Below are 26,294 nucleotides of genomic sequence, written 5' to 3'. Positions count from 1 at the left end.
GAAAATAAAAGAAAAAAAAAGAAAGAAAACTGACCAAAAAAAAGAGAAAAGGACATGAAAAAATAAGCTAACAAACAAGGAAAAAACTGTAAGCCTGATTCCAAAGGAAGGAAGAAGGAGAAGGAGGAGGAGGAGAAGAAAAATACAGCTTCATCCCATTTCTACCAGAACTCCAGGTCAGCCTTTGAAGCACTGTATGTTCAGTAGACTTGGTGCATGCGGTATGCTCTCCATGCTAGTCTTCTGAGGGGGAAAGGCCCTCTGTGCTGGCTGAGAGTCAGTTCTGCCCTAGTAAATATGCCCTTCCCAGCCACAGGGTTTGGTGTAAGCAGCTTCCACCTCCACTGGGGGCTACTGTGTTTGTAGTTCTCTGAAGTCCTACCATGTTGGTGGTGAAGGGAAAATAGAGCCATCTGACCCTCAGCCCTGGACGGGAGATCTCACACCCCCTGCAGTTCAGAAAGCCCTCACAGAAAAGCAAGGGCCGTCTGCACTCGTAGCACCACAGCTCTCTTGCATTTTATTTTTGGCATGCAGCTAGGTTTCAAAAGTCCAAATCCTAAAGGACTGGGCACCACATGGATCCACTCCTTCTTCTGGAGTAGAGGCTCCCCACCATGCTCTGCCTAGTGTCCTTTGTCCCAAAAAACAGTCCCATGCCTGCACAGTGCACAGAATGTACTTTGCAACACCGGGAAAAGCACCAATCAAGTTATTCACCTTGTGCAGGCACCACGGTCCCCTGTCCCTGAAAGGCCATTTGCTAGTGCCTACAGGGTTTTTTGTCCTTGGAGAGACTAATGCTTTCTCCCAGTGTGACCCAGAAGACCTCTACACCACTTTGTGCATTCTCTGGCTGGCACCCTCCTCCCCAGGAGCATGAGCCACAGCTCCACTCCACTGAAAGTCACACACCTGTGATACACAGATCTCCTCACTCACCAGTCTGCAGTGTGGGGAGATTTTCTTGTGCAGACCCAAAAGATAGAGGACACTCTCTCAACCCCTCTCTCTTTCTCTCTCTTATCTCTCCCTGCAGAAAGGGCTCCCTTCCTTCTGCAGCATGAGTTTTTCTCTCCCCCAACTCCCTTCCATGCACTCACATACATCACACTCTCCCTTCAAATCATGGAGATCCTGTTTCCAAAACTCATATCAATTTCCTGGGTGTTCTAAGTGATCTGACTACAATACAGCTGTGACAGGTGTGTTTGACAGCTGTGTGTGACAGCTGTGTTGAGCTGTGTTGAGGAAAGCCCTGGGTCCCCCACTTCTCTGCCATCTTAACTCTCCCTATGTTGTACCCCAACTTTATCCATTTTTAATAATTTTGAAGACTAGGCAGGCAAAATCCAAACCATTTCAAGAATTATTAATGAGAGATATACACATTGCACCTACTTAAAGCAAACTATCTAAAGCTAAAATGAAGGGTGTCCTATTTAACAGTGTAAGGAGACCATATATTTTTATCAATTCCTTCTTCTAAGAGCTTTTGTTCACACAAATGTAGAATACTTGATTGCGATATTTCGCGCCAAGAGGCAGTCAACACTATCTAGAGAGAGAAAGTCAGCTTGGATTGCCAGGGGAAATAAAAGCTTCAAGGTATGTAAAGAGCTCTTTCCCAGGGAATGAGAAGTCAACTTTACATGTTTTGCCTAAAAAAGAAATGTGTCCTTTTTCTTAAGTTTACATTTGTTCCCCTCAAGATCCCTCTAGGCTCTCTGGAATTTGTACTTGGAGTCAACCTTGTTTTAAGAGTAATTTTCAATTGTTACAGCTCTATCTAACACTGATAGTCTTAAAGAAAAAATAAGGAGCAATTAAGATTATAGCTGGTATTTTAACCCTGGCATTTTGACCCTGAAGACAGCACAAAATACAACTTGACCCAAGTAAAATTAGATTAAGTGGAAATTATAACGACAAAATAAAACTATCAATGCTAAAAATATATATATAGTGAAGCATTTTTCTTTTTTAATAAAAAATAGTTTGGGGGCACCTGGGTGGCTCAGTGGGTTAAGCCTCTGCCTTCAGCTCAGGTCATGATCTCAGGGTCCTGGGATCAAGCCCCACATTGGGCTCTCCGCTCAGCAGGGAGCCTGCTTCCTCCCCTCTCTCTCTGCTCTGCCTCTCTGCCTACTTCTGATCCCTCTCTCTGTCAAATAAATAAATAAATAACCTTAAAAAATAGTTTGAAGAATCACATATTATTAATAACAATAAAAACTGCAAAAATTGACCTCAGAAGTAATTTAATTTTTAGAGTAGTAACTAACAAAATATAAACTAAGTAAAACACAAGGTAAAAATTTTATTGACCAAAAATCAATAGAAGAATCATATGATCTTATAAAAATTTGATGTGGAAAAACTGAATTGGAACCACAAAAATATTTAATAAAGTTGATGAACCTTAATGTGGATAAAAACATAATCAATGAATCCAATCTTTATTTTAAAATTGACACAGAAAATATGGTAGTCTAATTAAAATAATCCTGGTAGAATAAAAAAGGATAAAGCCATAAATAGTTTAACACTGTTATACAAAAAAATTAAGGAATCAAGTTAACTAATAGAGTTTACTCTGCCCATCAAATAAAAGAATAGTTTACTGACTCCAATTCATTAATGTTAGTATAAATCAGATTTAAATGTTGGTGTACAGAAACAGCCAAAATATCCTCAGGTTTAAACTGGGTCAAAATGTCAGAAACAAATTACAGGGGTCAAAAAGGCAAGGCCAAAATAGCCAATATCCAAAATAGTGCACTGTCCACTGGGCTAATATATTTGCTCTAATGATTGCTCCATTTATGTACTAAGAATTTTAAAACTGACTAAATTGGTACATTAAATAAAGTGTAATTTCATATATTATAAACAAATACATATAATACATAAAAATTATATATTATATAATATATATTATATATTATATAAACGGATTCTTCTGTGGAGAATGGATTTATGTTAAAGAAAGCATAACTGTATTTAGGGCAATAAGTAAAGCATAAAAACCATTGAGGAGGCTATTGTAAGTATCTAAATGCAAAGCACAGTTGTTAGAATGAAGTCTTACAGTGGAGATGGTATGACGAGAGAACGGGGGATGGAAGACAGGCAGATGGATCTGGTGCACTGTCAAGCTGAATTAATGATTCTGGAGCAAGATAGAGCAATCAAGGCCAGCCATATAAATTTAGAAGTAAGCAGTTTGTTTATGGTCTTTAAACGATGGGACAAGACGAAATCACCCAGAAGAATACCAAAAGAGAAAATGTACTTGGTATTCTCCAACATTCAGACTCTAAATGTTAGAGATTGGGCAAAGGAAGAGGACACATCAGAGAGAAAGGAGGGAAACCAGAAGAGTGTGGCTCTCTGGTTTCTGTGGCTTCCTTCATGGAAGGAGAAGAAAATATTACAAAAAAGAGAGTGGCAAACTGTGCTGAAGGAGAATAAGGTGAGAAAGAGAATAATTCTCCACTGGAGGAGCAAGAGAGATGTTCTCAGAAATAGATAAAAAGGCGTTTCCCAGAAGTAGCGCAGATACAGTTCCAGTTGGTGTCGGGTAATGAGAGGATAGGAGAGAAGAAAGTGGAGGAGTCAGTCCCTGAAGACCACATTAATGGGAAGTTTCCTTCTTTCTTCCCTCCTTCTTTCTTTAAAGATTTTATTTTTTTATTTGACAGAGAGAGAGAGACAGTGAGACAGGGAACACAAGTAGGAGGAGTGGGAAAGGGAGAAGCAGGCTTCCCACTGAGCAGAGAACCCTATGTGGGGCTCAATCCCCGGATCCTTAGGATCATGACCTGAGCTGAAGGCAGACACTTAACGACTGAGCCACCTAGGAGTTTCTATGAGAAAAAGCAAAGAAATAGAATGGTAGGTGGAAGATGGTAAGAGGGTCAATGGAGGCCTCACCAGTTTTTTTCACAGAGCTGGTAATTAGGCATGTTTGTATGTAGGTGGGAACGGTGGCAGAGGGACAAGGGACGATTTTACAGAAAGGTCCTCAAGGAGCTACTAGCCTCAAGAGGACAAGAGTTCCTCTTCCTTGTGAGATCAGAGCAGGTGGAGCCCTTGGGACAAAGTCACCAACTTCTCTGGCTCCCAGCTTTTTTGGAAGAGGAGGATGCTGAAGAATGTTTCCTATGGGCTAACCTCAACAGTATTCCAATTCTCCCACGCTCACTTACATTATTAAATACAGTTAAGCTTTCTTTCACATAAGATTCTTCAAAAGAAGTGTAAATGTTGAGTGAACAGGTCAAAGAGAAAAGACCAAAAATGACATCCAATTCACCTGCCATGCCTACTCATCCACTCACCCCCAACTCCTGGGTATAACACTCTTAGGATCTGGAGGTGTTTCCTCTAATATAGCTGCACTTCCAGAGCTTGCAAAACCAACAGTTCCTCCTGGCCCATGGTTCAGCAGTGAATCTCCCAGATGTATCTTCTCTCCGAGGAATGGAAATTGCAAAGGGTCTCAAGGCAATATTCTACATTGGAGTTTTCCCCTTTCTTTGAAAACTCCTGTTCATCCCAGCAGAAGCAGTGCTCTAGGGTCCTTCTCTCCTTGGTCTATTATTTCAGAAGTGGAGGCTTATTCTTCTTTGGCCCATTTAGCTCAAGAATTTTGTCCAAAAAATGATAACTTCATTATAGTCCCAATTACTATATCCTCATTAATACAAGGTTTATGAATGAAAATATAACTGATCATATTGAGCAGTAAAACATCATTTTGAATCATGATACATTTGGAGTTAAAACAACTCACTCACAGATTTCTGATAGCCCAAAAGACTTGGCTTCTATTTTTTCCAAAATAGGAAAAAAAAGTACATGCTGGTATATTTTCCACCCCAAGTTTAGAAAAACACAAACGGAAATTTATAAAACAGCCTCTACAAATGACTGTTTTTTTCCAACCTTTCCATCTTACAGGATCATATGTGATCAAATAAAATCTGTGAGAAGGAACTTTGAAGACTATAAAATGCTATTATCCGTCTAAGAGCAAACCTTAGAATATCTACCTAGGTACAATGAAACCAGTGCCTGCTCAAACTTTCATTTGTACATGAATGACTTGAGGAACTTGTGAAAATGCAGATTCTTATTCTGTAAGACTAGGTTGGGGCCCAAGATTCTGCCTTTCTAGAAGTGCTCAGAGGTAATGCCCCTGCTTTGGTTCACAGACCAAATTTTGCATAGCAAGACTCAGCTCTCTGGGGTTAGCTGAGGAATGAGGCAGGTGTCCCAAAAAGAGGACTGGGTAAGATACAGTGTCATGAAACAGCCAAGAAGCCTGACAACAGACATCTTTGTTAGAAAGGGAGATTTAAATAAGACACATGGGTCAGGGTCATAAGCTGGGATTCAAGGACGGGAAGAAAGCAAGATAGGGGGTTGCCTGAGTTAATGAAGCATCAACAGCTATATGATGTTCTTTCTGAAGGATTTTTTTTTAATAACTCTAATGAGAGGAAATCCCGTCAGAAAGAAGAAATCAGCCTCCTGAAAGAAGGACCAAACATGCCATCAGCAATTGGTCTTTACCAGCCAAATATTTAAGTGTTCCTAGATTTTGAAAGAATTATGTATTTCTTAAATGATGGACTGTCATGAAGAACTCTTAGACTAACTTATCACTTAACACTCAGACTATGACTTACCATAGGTCTCAACGTCTAAGGAAGTGTCTGGTTGTTCTTCTAGGAAAAAACACAAGGGCAAAGAAATCTTTATTTGTAGGGACTGGTGATTCTGAAGCTCCATTACCCATCTCTCTCTGACATAAAAATTCTAGTTCTTAGACTTTAACACACAGAATAATATAAGGTCAGTTGGACTAGCTGAACATATATTCAATACCCAAAGTCACTAATCATGAGCATTTAATCTTAGGAAGTCCAAGAAAAATTGCACGAAGGTACTGAAGGTAAGAAGTTTGAGGTGGAGGAATTAAAACTTCCACTTTCATCCACGCCCTGTACAGGGCGATATGCACAGTCTCAGGAAATTCAGCACCAAGAAATAAGGTGCTTTGTTTACTTTCACTTTATGTTCATGCTTTGACCTCAGAAGATGTATTAGTCATGAAAAACTTAACATGCATTAAATACTCTCAATTACATGCAGAATTGTAAGTACAGGCTAGAGAAAAAAGATGTAACTGGAATTCTGCAGCCAAATTACATGTGACCTTTTGCTTTAACAGTAGCTTGCACATGGTAACTAGTAACACAACTGGTTCAGTTTGGAAGATACAATTTATGGGTTTTTGCGGGGAAGGGAGGTGGCTATGGCAAGTTCCATAATGAACAATAATAGCACACTAAGGTTTTACTGCCCAAATAATCCCACACATGTGTGAAACAAAACCATTAATACTTTCTATGAACACTCCACTCTCTGGTACTTTAACACACTTGTGAAGTCTTTAAAAAAAATCCCCACTATAGAGCCAATAGCAGAAATTACAACACATAGTCTAAGCATGGATGCTTCTCATCAATCTAACAATAGAAAATCATGGAGAGTCAGAATTGAGATAAAAACTCTAGGGAAGGTGAGCATTTGTAAACTGTGTTCCCTTGGGAAAGATAATGATAATTAAAATAGCAGCCAATTTTTGAATACTTATTATGCACTAGGAGCCATGCTTCATTTACATATTTCTTTTAATATTCACAGCATCCCTTGCTGTAGTCATAATAATCAATTCTCCTCTAAAACTGAAAAGCTGAGGTTCCCAGAGGCAATGTGAAACTTAGGGTCTAATCTTTGCGTGGAGTCACCATCCTGCTAGTAAGCAATGGATCTGAAATTCAAACAGGTTTGTGTAGCTCTTACGTCCACTCATAACCAGTACAGCTTCCAGCCTCTGATACTAGCAATGTATCACAAAAATAAAGATTATTCATAAAGTTTTTTACACTTCCCTCATCCCCCACCAGATCCCCTTTAAAATAGGAATTCTGGACCAGATTCATTAGAATGACAAGCATTATTTAATTTCCCAGGTTTGTCTCAGGGCATATAGGTTTCAGAGTTAACATCTGAAAAGCCAAATAAAGCCTCCCAAATGTGGTAAGAATGGCCATCTCTCACTGGTTTTATTAGACTTAAAAGCATGTATGTTCAAGGCTGAGTACTTGAGAGAGAAAATAAAATGTCAACATCCAGGATCAGCTGCTTTATTCCTATTCCTGGGCCCTAAGTAACTAGACTTGCCTTTCATATGCCAAAAATAATTTAAAGAACAAAAAATTTGAGGTTTGTAGCCATATTTTTAAAAAATCACGTCACAGTGATTTTTGTGAATGGCTCAAGAGTACACTGTTCTAATCAAGTGCTAGCTCATACGATAAGTGCTTAGCCTCTGCCTCAAGCTCCCGACTGATCTTCCCCAACTCCTCCAGTTATAGACACCAATGAACTCCACCTGCAGACTCAGGGTCATTGCAATCCGCGCTGGGTAGGGCAGGAGGCAGATCATTACTCTCAGTCCCAGGAGTTGAAGGAGAAGAAAACTGGCTACTCAGTGTAATAAAGGTGCTTTACAGACATAGTTAAATCCTCTGTGGCTGTACACTAGGAGTGTAATTACTCCCATTTTACAGATAAGGAATGGAAAATCAGAGTGTTGAAGGTAACCAAGTTTGCATAGTCTTACTGTTTAAAAAAAAAAGCAAGCAAACAAACAAAGCAGAACCTAGATGCTGGTCTCCCATTACCCAGACTGAATATCATACAATATAATTTTGACTCCTTCTGAGTTAAAAGATCCAAGTTCTCTCTCTCTTTCCATGTGATCATTTCAAAAGATGGCTGAGCCAGCTTTCTATATAACATTTTATCTTTTTCAAAAGCTGTGAGAAAGTTGTGAGAACATTCATACATCATGAATGTATGTAGACATACATATAACTGCCTTATCATGCATAAACACACCAAAGTAGAATTATTTTGACCCTGGTAATTGTTGGGAAGACTGCAACCTCAAATGAGATGAGCTCCTGGATATGCATGCTGTTGCCTTCTTATATCTAGTGCGAGAAAATCAACAAATAGCCTGAGGGGGAACTATTGGCCTACACTTCCCAGTCTGATTGCTTTATCTTTTACCACCTTTATTCCCTTTAGTCTTTCTTGCTTGAAAGATGCTTAGGGGGATAACGATAAAGTTTGGTTGGAGAAAGGGATGGAGGAGGGAGTAGCAATGAGTGGAGCCAGGCTGGAAGTTGGTGAGAGTCATGTTCCTGCTGTGTCCGAGTCTGGAACATTACTAAAAAGAACTAGGGTGTCTGGGTGGCTCAGTCGGATAAAGGTCTGCCTCTTGATTTCATCTCAGGTCATGATCTCAGGGTCATAGGACAGAGCCCTGCATTGGGTGCTATGCTCAGCAGGGAGTCTACTGGGGATTCTCTCTCTCTCCCTCTCCCTTTACCTCTTTCTGCCCCTGCTCTCTCACACACACACACACACTCTTTCTCAAATAAATAAATAAATCTTAAGAAGAAAAAGAGGAAGAAAGAAGAAGAACAAGAAGAGGAAGAACAAGAAGAACAAGAAGGAGGAGGGGGAGGAGGGGGAGGAGGGGGAGGAGGAGGAGGAGGAGGGGGAGGAGGGGGAGGAGGAGGAGGAGGAGAAAAAGAACAACAACATCAACAACACCAACAACAACCAGGAACCTAGTCCTACATTCGAGCTCAGCATCACTAACAGTGAGTCAACCAGATATTATGTTTCTCCTGACTGGAGGCAATGGAGATCATTACAGCATACCTAGAATGTATTCTGGTACAGGAATCCACAAATCACTTAGCCTTAAAACCTAACCTGCACCTTATAGGAAATATAGGAAATTAAAAAAACAATGTAAATGATACCCCTTGGAAGGAACCAAACATATCCAGAAAGTGAGATATTCAGCAGGACAACTGGCAGGACAGGTCAGTATTAGGAGAGAAGGAGGCCTTTCTAATTAGATTAGAGACTTGCGGGACATAACCATCAGAAACAAGGTTTGTCCCTGGATTTGATCCTGATTTGGACAAAATGTTATAAAGACATCCATGGGGCACAATTGGGGAAATCTGAACATAGAATGAATATTAGATAAAATTGACATTTGTTGAAAATGGAAAAGTGGAAACTGTCTGCCAAAAGAAAGCAGGTAGCAAACAACACATAAAGCAAATTCTTATAAAAAATACTACAGATCTGGAAGGAAATATGAGAAAGGTTGTATACAGTGGTGATTGTATCTGTAGTACTTTATTTAATTTTACTTTGATATATTTTTAAAATTTCTACAATATGCTGAAAGCTGCTTTTATAGCAACAAAAACATTTTAATTTAAAAAAGAACTAGGTATTTACATAGAAGTGCATGGTCCCTGCCACAGAGCTGGTTTTTTAATATGCATAATATACATTTAGTCAGTAGATAATCAAGAATAAAACCCAAAGGCTGACCTTAATTTCTGTCCATATCCTGGGTTTTAAGTACTAGGAATGAGTCCCAGTATTTATGCAGCCTTAGCATTTCTGCTAGCTGCCTCTGCTTACCCACTGTGTCAGGCCCATCAAATGGAGAACTTGGGCTTCTGCCTTGGATTCTTACCCCAAATCTCATTTCTTTTCCTGAACTCACGTGGCTGGCTTTGGCCCTGAGGTTCTGCCTAACTCCTGCCAGCCCTGGATCCTGTTCTCGATATACCAACTCTTTGGCTTGGATAGGTCTGAATATAAAAAATGCTCAGAGTCACAGTGCTGCCATTTCTCTGAATTTTACTGTGTCCTGCCTGTCAACCTCTGGTGCTATTGCCTACTCAAACTGTACCCAACCTTGTCATACTCGGGACACAGCAAGGAGCAAGGTGGCTGGCCATTGGCCATTCTGCTGACATCATTTCTCTCTCTGTCCTGGCTTCACTAATCCCTGCTACAGAGACCTGGCAGTCTGCAAACCCAAGACAGATGTGATACTAAGCCTGCAGAATCTGAGAACGAGCCAGTCTTGCTGAAGGGGAGAGCTGGAACCATAGTGTGCACAACTATGCCCATAGGGTCATTATTTCTTCTCATTCTTAATTTAGTCATTCTAAATTCATTGACCTCTTATTTGCTATCAAATACTATGCTAGTCACTGAGACTACATAGGTGACCAAAGGAATCCCTGCCCTGGAGTTATTTGTAATACATCAGGATGGAGACTTTAAGCAAATAAGTACACCAATAGTTATTTACTTCCAAATGGGATATGATAGGTGTTATGAAGGACCAGTACAATGTAGGAGGACAAGAAAACAAAAACTTAAAGGATGAGTTAGAGTTGGCATGATGGTCGGCAATCTTGACAAATGATACAGCATGGGCAAAGACCGTATGATAGGAAGGAGCTTGGCTACTCAGGAGAGAATCAAAGCTGGCATGGCTAGAAGACAATGGGTCAGATGCTGGGAGAGGTGAGGTGGAGCTAGAGAAGCAGGAAGGAAGGCAAATGGGTACACCTGACTACCATGTAAAAGGCCCAGGTTGGGTCCCACTTAGACACCTTATAGCAATAATACTCGAGGTTGAGTTTATACTCAACTGAGTATCATCTGTAACCTTTTATGTTATCTAAAAGAAGAACTGCAGTTGAGTCTGAAAAGGTAACCATATTCTGGGTATCATGGTCAAGTACTGAAAACAAAATAAAAAGCATTATCCTATTCATGAGTCACCTTATTTGCAGTTCTAGTAGCCACAATTTAAAGAAAATTATAGGGGAGTGAGGGAAGGCCCAGGGAAAGTCAAGAGAGAAAGGGCCAGAAAATATAGTCCAGCATCTTTCACAAAAGATGATGGTGCAGAAGAGGGCCAGGCCTGGGGGTCCCAGGCATCCCTCATAGGGACAGCCTTGGCAGGACAGGTACCACTGAAGTGGTACAGGCTAGGGGATAAAATGACGAAGGTCTATGAACTCAAAAGCAACACAAGGTTACAGAGTAGAGGAAATTAAGCACTTTCAGTAGTCAGAAATGGTATATGTTTTTATAGACTGTAGAAGGTTTGAAAACTCATAGCCTAAAAAAAAAGTACAATTCGGACCGATGAAATCAAGTTCTGCTTTCTGTTTGGCCCCAGCTTAGTCAGAGAGACCCTCAGTCCCTCTGTGGCCTGTGTCGCATTTGCTGTATCTGTCATCTCAGCTGTAAAATGGGACAGAGTGTCATCACGGGGCTGTTGTGAGAAATAACATGATACTCAAATGCTCACTACAGTGTCTGTCACATAACAGTCCGTGAATGTGAATACCTTTCCTTATAGAAATGGGAGCCCTGAAAGATGCTGGCACATGAGAATAAAATGGGTGGTAAATTGTGATTAATAAAGATGAAATTATTTTCCAAATCATTGATATTTCTTGAAATAATCTGAACTACGAAGGAAATTTAGGCACCTCAAAATGCACACAGAAGTATCCCTTCTAAAACCACAGTATTTCATAGATGATCACTGATTTTTATATTTGGCAGGAGTCTCACACCACTCTTTTAAGAACCATGACCCAGACAATTTTGGCCCAAGGCTGTTTCAATGTTTACCCACTTGATGGCCCAGGGGCTTTTACCACTATGATGGACATCCTTCTCTGCATACATACATATATTTTCCACAATTCTTGAACTCACTTTTTTTCACCTGTTCCTCCCTTTCAATCTTCCCCTCAATTAACTCAGCCTTGTTCCAGATATTCCGATATAATCTGTCCTACTTTTAAATTCTCTCTTAACAGATGTCTTGAATACTACAGTGTAAATTAGTGTAACATGCTATATATTTTAGAATAAAACTGAATACTTTATCCATATTTGTAGTAACTACACTTTAAACCCCCCCCCCCCAAAAAGAAACCTAAAGCACAAATTCCTTGCAAAAGTTGTGGCATCCAAATAATATAGCTCAGACAAAGGGAAGTAAAGAATAGATTTGACAATAATTGTGCCATTTCTGAATTCATCATGCAATTACCTGCTATGCCTATTTATGTCATGTCACATTTCCCAACATATACTATTGTCTCTTTTTATTTGTGATCTTTTTTTAAAAGCCAATCCCTCCACACCCCCCCAAAAATGACCAAGTTCTTTGAATAAAGAAGATCCATATGATATCATCTCAAGCAATGTCATCCTAAATATAACCCTGCCTCTTGGATTCATCTCCTTTGTCCAGATCAACACTATCCTTTGAATGAGGAAAGGTGCAATTTCTTTCCATATCAGCTTCTGTAATATGTCATAGTGATGTATGGTGGAGCAGGTGAAGAAAGGAAAGGTAAATATTAAGTAGAAGACAGAATCGAAAAGCTTCATATAGAAACATAAATTTGAGGGGTGCCCGGGTGGCTTACCCGGTTAAGTATTCGACTCTTGATTTCACCTCAGTGTCATGAGATCGAACCCTGTGTTGGCCTCCATGGTCAGGGCAGAGTCTGCTGGGATTCTCTCTCCTCTCCTTCTGCCCCTTCCCCCCTGCCAACCTGTGCTCTCTCTCTTACTCTTTCTCTCAAATTAATAAATAAAATCTTTAAAAAAAATACAAACTTGAACATCTCAAGTCTATGAAAAATTAACACCATTGATTTTACAAATTTTTGCACTGTGTTTTGAGAGAGGGAGGTTGTAGAAATGGGGCTTGTAATATTTATGTACTATTTTAAAATAAAATAGTTTTGTATGGTTTTTATTCATTCAACCAGAATTTATTGGGCACCTGTCCCACGCTAATAGAATAGCACTAGGCCCACAAAGAAATAGCAAGACCCTGCCTCTGCCTTTGAATAGTTTATGCTCCAGTGGGGATGAGAATTTTACTATATCTCTTCAGAAAATGACAATATATAAGAGTCTCACCATTGTAAGATATGGGGAAGTTAGAAGTGTCTGAAATATAGAAACTGGAAGTTAGCAACTTTGGAGGATTCAAATTGGACTATTGTCATAATGGTATAATCCATGTTTGAATGTTAGCATTCAAAGAATTATATCCACAGAATTATATTCACAGAATTATATCCAGGTTGACAAGACTAGAAAGCTTATTAGATAAAGAAATGGCATTCAAAAGAGATGAGATGCCCTTCAACAGACGAATGGATAAAGAAGACGTGGTCCATATATATAATAGGAACATCATGCCTCCATCAGAAAGGATGAATACCCAACTTCTGTATCAATATGGACAGGACTGGAGGAGATTATGCTGAGTGAAATAAGTCAAGCAGAGAAATTAAATTATCATATGGTTTCACTTACTTGTGGAGCATAAGGAATAACACAAAGGACATTAGGAGATGGAAAGGAAAAGTGAATTGGGAAAAATCAGAGGGGGAGATGAACCATGAGAGACTGTGGACTCTGAGAAACAAACTCGGGGTTTTGGGGTGGGGGTGGGGGCTTGGGTGAACCTGGTGGTGGGTATTAAGGAGGGCACATATTACATGGAGCACTGGGTGTGGTACATAAACAATGAATATTGAAACACTGAAAAAATAAAATTAAAAAAAAAAAAAAAGGAAAATGAAGAGGGGGAACCAGAGCGGGAGATGAACCATGAGAGACTATGGACTCCGGGAAATAAATTGAAGGTTTTACAAGGGAGGGGGGTAGAGGGATGGGTGAGCCTGGTGATGGGTATTAAGGAGGGCATGGATTTCATGGGGGCACTGGGTGTTCTATGCAAACAATGAATCATGGAACACTATATCAAAAACTAATGATATACTGTATGGTGACTAACATAAAAATAAATGAACAAAGAAATAAATAAATGGAATGGCATTAACAAACCAATTCATTCCATTCTATTACCTTAATCATCTTTAAAGAGGAAGAGGAAGGGGGTTTCAAGAGCAACAAAGCAGTCAGAGTAAAATTTGTCCACGAAGTAGGTTAAGCAAATTTGTCTGGTACCAAAATACTAGTCAATTCCCCAACCTTCAGGAGACATCTGAAGGTTGGTCTAAAGATCACTTCATATAGACTCATCAGCCCCTGGAGAATACCCAGTGATGCTTCCCCTTGTAAAGGTCAGAAGTAAAAACAAGGGCCATACTTCAGTCCAGATAGTGGACAAAGAAGAAAAAAGCACAAGTTGAATAGGCATAAGCTACCAAGGATGTGATATATTGAATATAGGAAAAGACTAAACAGTCACAAAAAGAGAACGTGAGGAGTTCTTTCTTTGACAGTCATTAACCCATAACAGAATCCAATCACCACACACAGAGGGAACAAACCATAATCCTCAATGAGAAACAAGAAAACTCTAGTATGATCAGTTGGGGGTGGGGGGAGGAAGGAGAAAAATAAAGACAAAGAAATACAGAGAGATCATTATATATGCACAGATATACTCTTAATAGGTCTTTTGGGGAATATTTTTCCATCTTTATTCTAAACAGCTGCCACACCACAATGTTGTATTTCATTGTTTTCATTGCCATGGGGTTTAGAATGTGTGCCAAAATACAATTGTTAGCTCAGTGTAGCCCATATCCTTAGATGGAAATATTCTCTGTTGGATGACAATTCACTATGATTTGTGAATTTTTCAAGATTTTTCATCTCAAATTCCAAATGAGTTCAGAATGACAGTTTTCAGCCTACCTTCAGTATTTAACTAAACTGAGCATATTTTATTTACTAGGATTTGATGGAAAAAAAAACACAGAACAAAAATGTAACATTTTACAATACTGTTCAAACACAGAGACATGTCATTTTTTATGCAATAGCATTGTAGTTTTATTTTACTTGACTATAAGTTCTTTTAGTGCAAACATTATGTCCTTTTATCTCTGTATCTCCCATACATAGTATAGTGCCAGGCACATCTCATATTCAACAGATAATGAATAGATAAGAGAATTAATTTCAGTTAGGGAAGGGTGGATGAGTTGTGTTGCCACATAGACTAAGGAGAACGGATTCATAACATGACTGCTTCCGTAACTACATCCGGAGCCCATTTCAAATATTTCAATCACAAGCCTAAACATGTCTCAGAATCCTTCTCAACACAGTCCTCCAGGCAGCTAGAGTCCACTACATCAAAGCTGGCTTTTAGAGTTAAATCTATTCCTATCACTGTAATAAAGGTCTCCATCAGCCAAGTCACAAGAAGGAAAGATTTTTCCAAATTTTCTCCTCTGGTATCAACATACATATTAACAATTCTAATAATTGTTATATCCATGAACATACTTTAGAATCTGTTATTCTGTCTTCTTCTTTCTCTCCTGCAAGTTACTATGCACATCCATTAGTCATGAGCAGACCACAGACCCAGCACAGGCAGCTTTTGTTGATATCCTTGTTATAAGTAAAATAAATGTGCACACTTAGACAAGTACTATATTTATAAAATTTGACATCAGTTTTTCTGTTATCTGAGATCTTACATATTTATTTAATGTCTGTCTAGATCACCATGGAATCACTAGTACCAGGGACATATGAAGTGCTTAAGAGCTATTTATTGATCAACTGCATAATAAAATTTTCAGGTCCTACGTCTTCCTTTCTCCCTACTGCAAACATTTACCATGCTGAGCACGAGTATTTGGGACAGTTTCTGCCTATTATGACGCTCACAGAACAGGCCACAATAAAATGTCCTACCTATAAATTACAAATTTCACTCTAGCCAGGTCTCTAGGTTAATGTGATGCAAGTCCAGTGGTACATTTTTGAAGGACTCCCTTTTCCACTAGCAAGGTGGCTGGTTGATTGTGAGAATACCCTGTTCCCCATGCTAAAAACAAAAACAGAAACAAAAACCAGACCAAAAAAACATACAGCTAGGGATAAACAGAGTCCCAGACACCCTTCAGGAGCTGGGTGCACTTTCCTTAGCTTCCTATCTTATGTGGCCAGTCTTACTTTTCTTTCTTTATCTGTTGCCTTAGTGTCTTCTTTGTGCTCAATTTCTCATGCCATCCATTTTGAATATGGATAATGAAACTCCATAATCAGAAGGGAAACCTGATTCTTTCACCTTTTTTCCATCAAGTTCTTTTCTGCAGAGATTAGATCTTGGTTACCCCCTCACCCTCCTCTCCTTTAACTGAAACTTGAGTTATCAAAAACATCCTGTGCTAAAAATGTCCAAGCTTTGCCTAATTGTCCTTGGTCCCCACTACTATCCTCTCTAAATCAGAGTCACATTGACCCATGACCTGGTCAAGATCAGGTTTGAAACAAAACAAAACAAAAGCTTGGGTTTTTTGTTTTAGATTGCCTTTTCCTCTCTGTGGAGGCAAGACTACAACAGCAATCCCTTCAAAGGATTTCTCAAGCCAAAAGTATTTACTGAGTACTTACTTTATTCAAAACCATGCTAGGTGCTGGAGCTAATGAGGGATAAGACAGACATAGGTTTGGCTCTCATGAAGCTTACATTCTAGTAAGTGAAGGTCATAATCACCTAATTTAGTTAATTATCAAGTTACATTTGTGTTGAAGTGTCACAAAGAAGAGGTATGTGGTACTATAAAAGCATAAAACAAGAAAACCTGACTTTACTTTGAGAGCCAAAAAAAAAGCTTAGTTAGGTGTTGAAAGAAAGGCAGGGGTTAAATGGGCCAAAGTTCAGGGGATTCCATAGTTCAGAGAATTCCTCATAGAATGGGGATTCCAGGCAGAGGGAACAGCATCTATGAATCCTATGAGGAAGAAAAGAGCATGCACTAGAGGACCTGGTAAAAGTCTAAGTGTGATTGGAAAAAAAGAAAAAACTAAAAGAGAAAGAGAAGGCCAAAATAATAGGTGGAAGGCTTTATGTGGGGCCTTATAGGCTAGAATTTACTCTGACATCAGTGGGAAGCCATTGAAGGGTCCTAGGCAGTGAAATAATGTGTATTTTTCAAAGATTAGTCTGGCTGCAGTGTGGAGAAAAGGAGGGAGGGAAATAAGAATGATGCAAGGACACCCGTGGAGCAGGATTCTAGGTGAAACAGGTTTACAGATCAGTCAAGAAAATGCCAGTGGAGATGAAGAGACATACACTGCACAAAAGTTATTTGATTGTAAAAGTGATAGAATTTGGCCAGAGTTGTAAGTAAGGGGAAAAGAAGAGCTCATGATGATACCTATGTTTTTGGATTAGACAACTAGGTAGATGATTATACCAGACACTGGGATGGAATATGATAGGCATGGGATGGGTTTGGAAGACTGATGATGAGTTTGTTTCTGGACTTACATTAGATCACTAAGTAGAGGTATTATGTTGCATTGGGTATATGTTTCCAGAGGAAACATCGGAATTAAAAATGTACATTTGGGGGGGGGGGGCTGGGTGGCTCAGTGGGTTAAGCCTCTACCTTCAGCTCAGGTCATGATCTCAGGGTCCTGGCATCGAGTCCCACATCAGGCTCTCTGCTGGGTGGGGAGCCTGCTTCTCCCTTCTCTCTGCCTGCCACTCTGTCTACTGTGATCTCTCTCTCTGTCAAATAAATAAATAAAAATAAAATCTTTTTTTTTTTTTTAAAGAAACTGCGGGCAAGGGGAAAAAGCAAGAAAGAAATAGTCCGAGGAGGAAAGAAGAAAGCCAAGGCTAATCTTAAGCCCAGACGGAAAACATGGGCAGAAGGTGATCAACCCACAAAGGAGACTAGGGGATACCAGGAAAACTTTTCTTTATTTTCCAAAGTTTCTGTAATTAGAATGTCTCATAATAAACCAAAAGCAGTAGTCATTATTTTGAAGTGAGAAAATGAATTAGAACATTCATGGTAGATCATCTGTGTTATACTTTTAAAACCGTAGGATTATAGCAACTAACAGAAGCACAAAAATCACAAAAAATATCACAAAGTGGCATCTCCCTTTGCTTTTACCCTTCATGCCCATTTTCTTGTACCACTAAGAATACAGTAGAGGAGCTGTGACATTTAGGTATCTTCTTGGAATTGCATGTTTTCCTAATAATGACCCTATTCCTTATCCCATACCCCTCAAATTGTAGAACTCACTATTACTCAGCTTGCACAACCATCCACCAGCAAACCTTGTCGTGGGCCTACTATGTTACAGACCCTAAAATACAAGGACATACAAAATAGCCACAGACCCTGCCTTGCTGGAACTTATAGTCCACCAGGCAGATGGCCATTAAATATAAACACACAAATAAAAATCTAACTATAAATTATGCACAATGCTGCAGAGGAAAACTACAGGGTGCTATGATACAATATAATAAAGATCCTAGTTTTTTTTGCACACATGGATAATGAAGGATCAAGGAAAGGATCACTCTGAATACAGGGCATTGAAGCCCAGTACAAAAGATGAATAAGAGGTACCTAAGAAATGATTGAGGGAAGCATGCCAGGCAGAGGCAAGTGCATGCATAGTTAATCTGAGGAATAAAAAGATTTAACTAGTATCACTGGAGGGTTTGAGTGGAGGAAAGAGTAGCAGAGGGTAAGGAAAAAAGGAAAGAAAGGAAGGGCCAGATTACACAGAGTCTGTAAGTCAGGGAAAGGATGGAAGCTTTTTCCTAAATGCAATATACTTGTCCAGGAGATTCATATTTATATTTTGAAATGATCAATTATTTCTTTAAAACTTACGAATTGCTTAAAAATAAAGCAGGGGAATTTTGCTTCTGCCCTTGAAGGATTAAATGCTATGGATACTGCGTTCCCACCCACCATAAATAACTAGAACAATAGAAAAGATAAAAAATAAAAGAACAGTCTCCAGAGCAAGGGCCTGGGATCTCTGAGGGAAGGGAATCAAAGCAAGCTGCCCCAGATTATTACCTAGAATCGTGTTCAGGCCGCAACTCAGAGAAGGAAACCCAGCCAGAGTTCAGTGATTTCCCAAAAGATCAGAGTTTGAAAAGGCAGAGATGCCTAAAAATTGTAGGCAGAATATTAAGAATATCACAATATCAAGTAGTCTGATACTTATGTAATTAGAATTCTAGAAAGAGGGAGGGGGCAGAAAAATATTAGAAGAAATAATGGATGAGATTTTTACAAATTCAATGAAAACTATAAACCCACACAGCCAAGAATCTCCATAAACCACCAGCAGAATAAACATGAAAAAAACCACACCAGAGAACATCACATTCAAACTGACAAGAAAAAGCAGAATAGAAAATAAAATCTTAAAAGCAGCCAGAGAAAGACAGCATATGTACAGAAGAAGAAAGAATGAGTGACAGTAGAATTTTTATCAGAGATCTAAGAAAATGAATGACATCTTTAAAGTACTAAAGGAGAAAAAAGTACTGTTGGCATGAAAGAAAAAAAATCTTTCAAACCTGGAGATGAAATAACGACTTTTCTCAAACCAACGGACGGTAAGAGTATTCACTACCAAAAAGATCTGCATGTTATGTTAAAGGAAATTCTTTAGGCAGAAGGAAAATGATACCAGGTAAAAAGTTGGATCTACTCAAAGGAATGAAGAACAGCAGAAATGGTAAATATATAGGTAAACATAAAATCATTTTTCTCAATTTTTAGATCATTTTAATTGGTAATAGACTGTCTATAGCAAAATAATAGCAGTGTATTGTGGGATTTATAACACATGAGTAATTTTTTTAATACATGAGTAATTTAAATGAGCAACATTAATCAGACCAAGGACAGGGAAGGGGGATGGAAGCATACAATTGTAAGATTCTTATACTGCACAGGGAGTGGCACAAAATTATTTAAAGGTATACTGTTGTAAGTTAAAGATGTGTATTCTAAACCCTAGTGCAACCACTAAAAAATAAAACAAAGAAGGACACCTATTAAATCACTGGTGGAGATAAAATGGAATAACATGAAATAATCAAAAGAAAGAAAGCAAAGAGGAGAAAAAGAACACAGAACAGATGGGACAAATAAAAATGAACAGCAAGATGCTTCATTAAAACCTAACCCTATTGCTAGAGTAAAAGTAAACTGTTTAAACACATCAATTAAAAGACAGAGAATGTCTTTTATTTAGATAAATAAAAAATAACAAAAAGTTAAAAAGTAGAAGACTCAACTACTTGGCGTCAACAAATCCTGGGTGTGACTGTTTTTTCAATACGGGATCCTCAATCTCTTAGGCTTTGAGTGCTTTGAGTAGACCCTAGGTCTTCAGATTATTGTGGTGTGTATAGTTTTCTTCACTCAATCAAGGAAAATACTTGTTTGTTGATAAGTTACCACTGTTTTTCTAATAATAACCATATCTTGATAGCTGTACAGACGAGTTTGTAAAGGAATCTACAAAACGCAAGCATATCTGACACTAAAATTCCTCATGTTTAGCTTTCATCTATCATTTTTTGTCAAGTGAAAAAGAGTTTAGAGGCCATAGTTGCAGTATTGCTTTCACGGTATCCGCCTTTAGAAATTTCTTCCCTGACTCACATATTATGAGCCCTACTTGATAATGGCTATAGAGTAAATTCATGCATTTCACAAAAATGAAAATAGCAAGCATTTAGACTTCTAAGAAATTATCTTTTTGGAATTTAATATAATTTTACTGTTTCAGAAGGGCAATTGTTTTATTTTATACACAGGACCATTTTCTAATATGATATGGTCCACTTCAAACATTGTCCTTATAAAACACAATAGTTATTTACCATGAAATAGTTTTTCAAATGGTAACCATATGCAGTTAATATAAAATATATCTAGGTATTACAAAATCATTCTATATAATTTTAATTAGCATATAGAGAATGTGATATGTACAACCCATCTGGCACTTGTGACCCTACAAGTGCTTAACACGGCCACCATTTTTGAGATATTCTGTTTGGCCCAAGGACTGCAAACTTGAGGAGGAAGCAACAGAGTTGCTTCTTATTCTACACGAAGAAGGATAACGACTAGCTAGAAATTTTGTGCATGTGTGCAAAAAATTAATGGAGATAGACTAGTTATTCTCCTCATTTTAATTTTTCTTTTCAACAGGAAGGCTTTGCCACTGACCACTGCACTGTGGTGTGCAGAGCCCCATTTTGCTGACTGCATGGAGACATTGTTTCAGAATTGTACTCAATAGTGCCCTAGTGATCTGAGAAATTTACAAAGGCTCTCCTCTTCTTTCATTAAGACCACCATTTTTCATATAGCTCTTGAAGGGCCAATTACTAGTTATTCATTTTATATATGTCATTAGTTCATTGCTGCATTGCTAAGACAGATCAAAACATAATAGGAGAAAGGGAAACATGTAGCTGAAAAGAAGCTTTTGTTATGCAAACTCTGTCTATAACTCATAAAATCTTGTGGGGTAAGAGGTGGGAAATTTTATTTGCCAGAACCCTCTTGAGAAGAACAGTGCTATTTTTGGGGGTGGGGGGGTAGTAAAATGGTGAGCCATTTTAGTTGTGGAGCACAGATCAAGGACTATCATGGAATTGCTATCTGCGTGACAAAAAGAGGGAGTAGAGGAGAAAGATATGATCATAGAACATGGTCACACTGCAGCAACTCCCCAGGTATTCAGTACAATTACTAAACTCAAGAAATAGCTGGTGAAAGACAATTTTGTGTGTGTGAGAGAAAGAGACACACAGAGAGAGAGGGGAATAAGAGACTGGGCTTTTGACCAGCGTGCTGTGATACAAAATTTAGACAGCATGTGAGGAAAAGTAAGTGCCCTTTCTGGAGTAAATACTGCTAGGTGCCAGTGCTTCCAAGTTAGAGGGACCGAAAAGATCTTCTAAGAGCTATGCTTCATGTATCAGGGTTAGTTAGGGACACGCTGAACCCTTCACTAAGCTGCCAGCTCAGCGAGGGCCACAAGAGAGTCTTACTCTCATCCTTATCCAGACGCCCAGAGCGCACAGCACTGTCTGGCACTTAGCAGGCCGTTAGTGGTTAGCTGTGCGACAGACAAATGAAAATAGTTGTCTTATGACAAACTAGCTTTGTTTCATCTCAAAATATGTGTAAAAATAGAAACTTAGAAAATAAACTTAAATTTAGGCTAATAATCCATATCCCCAACTAACTGATACAACACACAGTAGTAGTGATTAGAGATGCTTTTGGCTGTAATAGAAATAGAAATAGAAATAGTAAAAGTAGAATAAAAATTTCAAGTGTGAACAAGTTTTATATCTTAAGATGCCCTTAAGACACTTGGCAGTTGTAGAACGCCTTTAGCGTGAGGGAAGCCTTATTTGTTCCATTTGCCTGCAAGGCCTATGTGAATTTCTCCAGGAAGCAAGATGATTAAATGGCCAGACTGAAACTTGGGCCTACATCTGGGCTGCAGGTCTAGTGCTCTTTCTACTACCCATAACTGCTTTCTACTCGAGACCCAGACTAAGCAGAAACCAGCCCTCTTCCATTCCTGCTGCTTTTATGTGCCAATTTTAAAATAATAATAATAAAAGTTAAATAAATTTTAAAAAAGTAAAACCTTCCTTCCATTTTCTCTGCTCCAAAAATTCTCAAAGCACAAGCTACTGCCATTCACTGACACTAAACCTGATTCTTAAATACGTCTTTTATAAGATTGGGGGGAAACATTCTCTGGGGTGGGCTGTATTATTCTGACTGTTTGGACAAGAGCAGAAAGCTACAGGTCTCTCTGTGGGATTAACACTGATAGCCATTTCTCATGCACATAGCAATTTCACATATACACCATAAAATCATGCTTACAATCTGCTTACTAAGGTCAAGCTTCCTCAGCAACATGAACAGCTCCTACTGCAGTTTCCTCCAGAGAGCAGAATTAAATTAGATAGTTGTCTGCTTGTTATTTGACTCTTCTACTAACTCAGCTGGAGCCAACAGAAACATTGATCTAACATTGTGTAAGGCAGCCAGTATCTTTGAACAATTGCTTGACCCTTGGTTATTTCCTTTAAAATGTGAAATTTTAATAATTTGCTTCTAATATGAAATTCCTAATAAGAGTCTGTGAGTTAGGAATTTATTTTTAAGATTTTATTTATTTATTTGACAGAGATCACAGAGAAGCAGGCAAAGAGAGAGGAGGAAGCAGGCTCCCCACTGAGCAGAGAGCCCGATGAGGGGCTTGATCCCAGGACCCTGGGATCATGACCTGAGCTGAAAGCAGAGGCTTTTAACCCACTGAGCCACCCAGGTGCCCCTGTGAGTTAGGAATTTTTTTTTTTTTTTAAGATTTTATTTATTTATTTGACAGAGATCACAAGTAGGAAGAGAGGCAGGCAGAGAGAGAGGAGGAAACAGGCTTCCTGCTGCGGAGAGAGCCCGATGTGGGGCTCGATCCCAGGACCCTGGAATCATGACCTGAGCCGAAGGCAGAGGCTTTAACTCACTGAGCCACCCAGGTGCCCGTGAGTTAGGAATTTTAAGAAATAAAGCATTTGGCATGATGCTTTGCTACATTACTAACATTCAATTAAAGAGTGAAGAGCATAAAAGTTCAATGTTTGCTGTGTTAACATGTGCCTGGCTCTATTTGTCCTGCCCCCTTTAGGGTATTGCTACTGGCTCCATGCCCCCTGCTCTCAAGACAGACTTATCAGGGCGCCTGGGTGGCTCAGCCTGTTAAGCATCTGCCTTTGACTCTGGTCATGATCCCAGGGTCTTGGAATCAAGGCCCACATCGGGCCCCTGCTCAGCGGGAAGCCTGCTTCTCCCTCTCCCTCTTCCCCTCCCCCCTGCTTGTATTCCCTCTCTCGCTATGTCTCTCTGTCAAATAAATAAATAAAATATTTTTTAAAAAGACAGACTTATCTGTTTACTAGCAGGCAAAGTAAATTTACAGTGCTGAATGACACCATTGAAAGCTTGGGACTGGCCTTGCTGAGCACACACAGACACACTTGCATATCCATTAAGTTGAAATTTTGCCAAGAACCTATTAGCCAATCCTAATGAACTGCTGTTTTTCATTTAAAACACCATTAGTTTCCTACGGTTTGTTGCTCACGGTAGAAGCAGCAAACACACCATCAAGTGGTTGGAAAAGGTGTTGCTTTGCTGGAAGCCCATATGTCTCTGGAGAATTCAAACTTGGCTTTGCTATGTGTCACCTTCCTTCCACTTCTGGAAATCATCAGGCATTCCAAATCTTTAAGACCACCTCCCAGAATACAGGAGGATTTTTTTTTTTTTTTTAAACACATCTCCTTGCTTAAAGGTTCTGGATAATTTATTTTGCTGTAAGCTGTGCAAAGGCTTGCTTTGCTTCTAAAAATCATTATATAATACTAATTCTATAGAACCAACAACTCTCATTCTAAACCTCTGTATCAATAGATTAACAAAGAGACCCCTCTCAGAGTTTCTGAAGGCTTTCCCTAAGGTAGTTTTAAATATTTGATACATTATCATACTTTTTTTTTATTTTTGAGAAAGAGAGAAAAGGGCATGCACACTCAAGGGGGAGGTTGAGAAGAGGAAGGAGAGAAAGAATTTTAAGCAGGCTCCATGCTGAGCATAGAGCCCCACGCAGGGCTCAATCTCACAACCCTGAGATCATGACCTGAGCTGAAACCAAGAGTCCAATGTATAACTGACTGAGCCATGCAGATGTCCCCATTATAATACTTTTCAATAACAAAGCTCTCAGTAATAACAAGAGTCTGAGTTTTATTGATAGTGAAAACAATAAGTTAGTAGGAAAAAAGCTTCTTATTTTCTGAGGTTTGCTTTTGGTTTAAATATCTAAGAAGAGATGAAATATTAAGATGTCAAGAAAGTTGCTTTTTTGTTTTATTTCAAATAATACGTTCTCCGCATCAACTGCAGGGAATGCAATTTTAAGTTACTGTATCTCAGTATAGTTTTTTCTTACAAAGAAGATGCAAAATGAAGAACTTAGTGAGCCAATTATATCTTTAACTCAGCAGACAATAAAAACATTTATAAACAATTCATTTAAAAAGTATAAGCAACACAAGAAATAGTAAATACATTTCTAGAACAACAGGAACCATTTATGGTAGGAAGCATTAAAAACTATAGCACTGAGGCACCTGGGTTGTTCAGTCGGTTAAGTGTCTGCCTTCAGCTCAGGTCACAATCCCAAGGTCCTGAAGTGGAGACCCCCATTGTGCTCCATGCTCATGCTCTCTCTCGCTATCTTTGTCACTCTCTCTCTCTCTCTCTCTAAAATAAATAAAATATTTTAAAATAAAAAAAAATAAAAACAATAAAAACAATAGCATTGTTCTATTGAGTTTTATTTTATTTTGTATCAATTTCAGCTTCTTTTCCAGGTTGTTAAAATTTTTATCTTGCAGCGCTTTCAACACAACTTGTCCAAAAATTGAGATAAGACAGTACACTAACCCAGTGTATTCTCCATGTGGAAGGTGAAAGCAAAAAGGAGGCAGAGCACGTGTGGGCAGAGCCGCCCACCCTGGGCTCGCAGCTCCCTGCAGCTGCCCGTACAGTGGCATTCAGCCCTGGTTGCAGACGTCATTAGGCATTTGCTGGTTGATTGACTGAATAATAAAAGACTTGTGGAGAGTAAAGAACTTCATAAACTGGAACAATTACAATCAGAGAGAAAGGGCCAGACTAATTGTGTGAGAGTGGCAGGTGGTCGATAAAGCTGTAGAGACCTGGAGTGTGCAAACTTCAGAAGCATTACATTTTGTAGGAACGCTCTCAGCAATCAAGAGGCTTTGGCCCTAGTGGAAGAGACAGAGGCTTCACAGATGACTATCTTCTCAGGAACCCAGACGTGGTCAGAAATAGGCCAACATAATTAAGAAACTTGTTTTAGATCTACAAAGTTTGTCCTAATGTTTCTCCTGGAGGCAAGACCATGAGTAGTGTGAGCCCCGGTGTGGAGTCCCCAGTAATCATGTTGTCAGATTTAGAATTGTTTGTGGACACACCATGCTATTGGCCCTGGTCTGCTTGGACTTCATGGTTCTACCAACACTGCAGAACATTAGCAGTAGCTTGGATAGAAAACACCAGGACAAGGCTACCCTAAGACCCGTCTTGTTGCCAGCACTCCAAGACCCAGCCAACCCTTCCCTCAGTTTTCTGCTTCCTTCGGTGATCTTCCCCATGCTTTCACCTCTATTTGATTTTATTAGTCTCTAAGAAGTGGCCCTTGACTGTTCACAAGAAAGGAGGGTGTCTGAGAGATTTGACTGGATTTATTGGCCAGGGATGCCAAACCACATAACCTCCTCTTGAGTACACCTCCACAAAAAGAAGAAATGTGCTAAGACGAACAATAAAGGATTGTGAGATTCAGGTGCTCTACACAGGGCTACACTGAGAACG

At 39.1% G+C, this 26,294-nt stretch overlaps 1 protein-coding gene across 6 annotated transcripts in view; it reads right to left on the bottom strand.

Annotated features, from left to right (window-relative positions):
* SLC44A5 (solute carrier family 44 member 5) overlaps nucleotides 1-26,294 on the bottom strand; it is a 419,902-nt gene that overhangs the window by 216,872 nt on the left and 176,736 nt on the right. For 4 of the 6 annotated variants that reach the window (XR_004276315.1, XM_032302974.1, XM_032302976.1 and 1 more), the window contains one exon: nucleotides 5,697-5,735. The exons of 1 other annotated variant lie outside the window; for it this stretch is intronic. Coding sequence is in view for 4 of the 5 variants with exons in the window: in XM_032302974.1 (XP_032158865.1) it covers nucleotides 5,697-5,735 (39 nt within the window). In the remaining variant the exon portion in view is untranslated. The remainder of the gene's footprint in view (nucleotides 1-5,696; nucleotides 5,736-26,294) is intronic. One more of the 6 variants, XM_032302975.1, reaches the window with a different exon arrangement.

This window comes from Mustela erminea, chromosome 10, assembly GCF_009829155.1.
Source record: "Mustela erminea isolate mMusErm1 chromosome 10, mMusErm1.Pri, whole genome shotgun sequence".
NCBI lineage: Eukaryota > Metazoa > Chordata > Mammalia > Carnivora > Mustelidae > Mustela > Mustela erminea.
The sequence above is the reverse complement of the archived record's forward strand: the minus strand, read 5'-3'. Positions and strand labels throughout refer to the sequence as shown.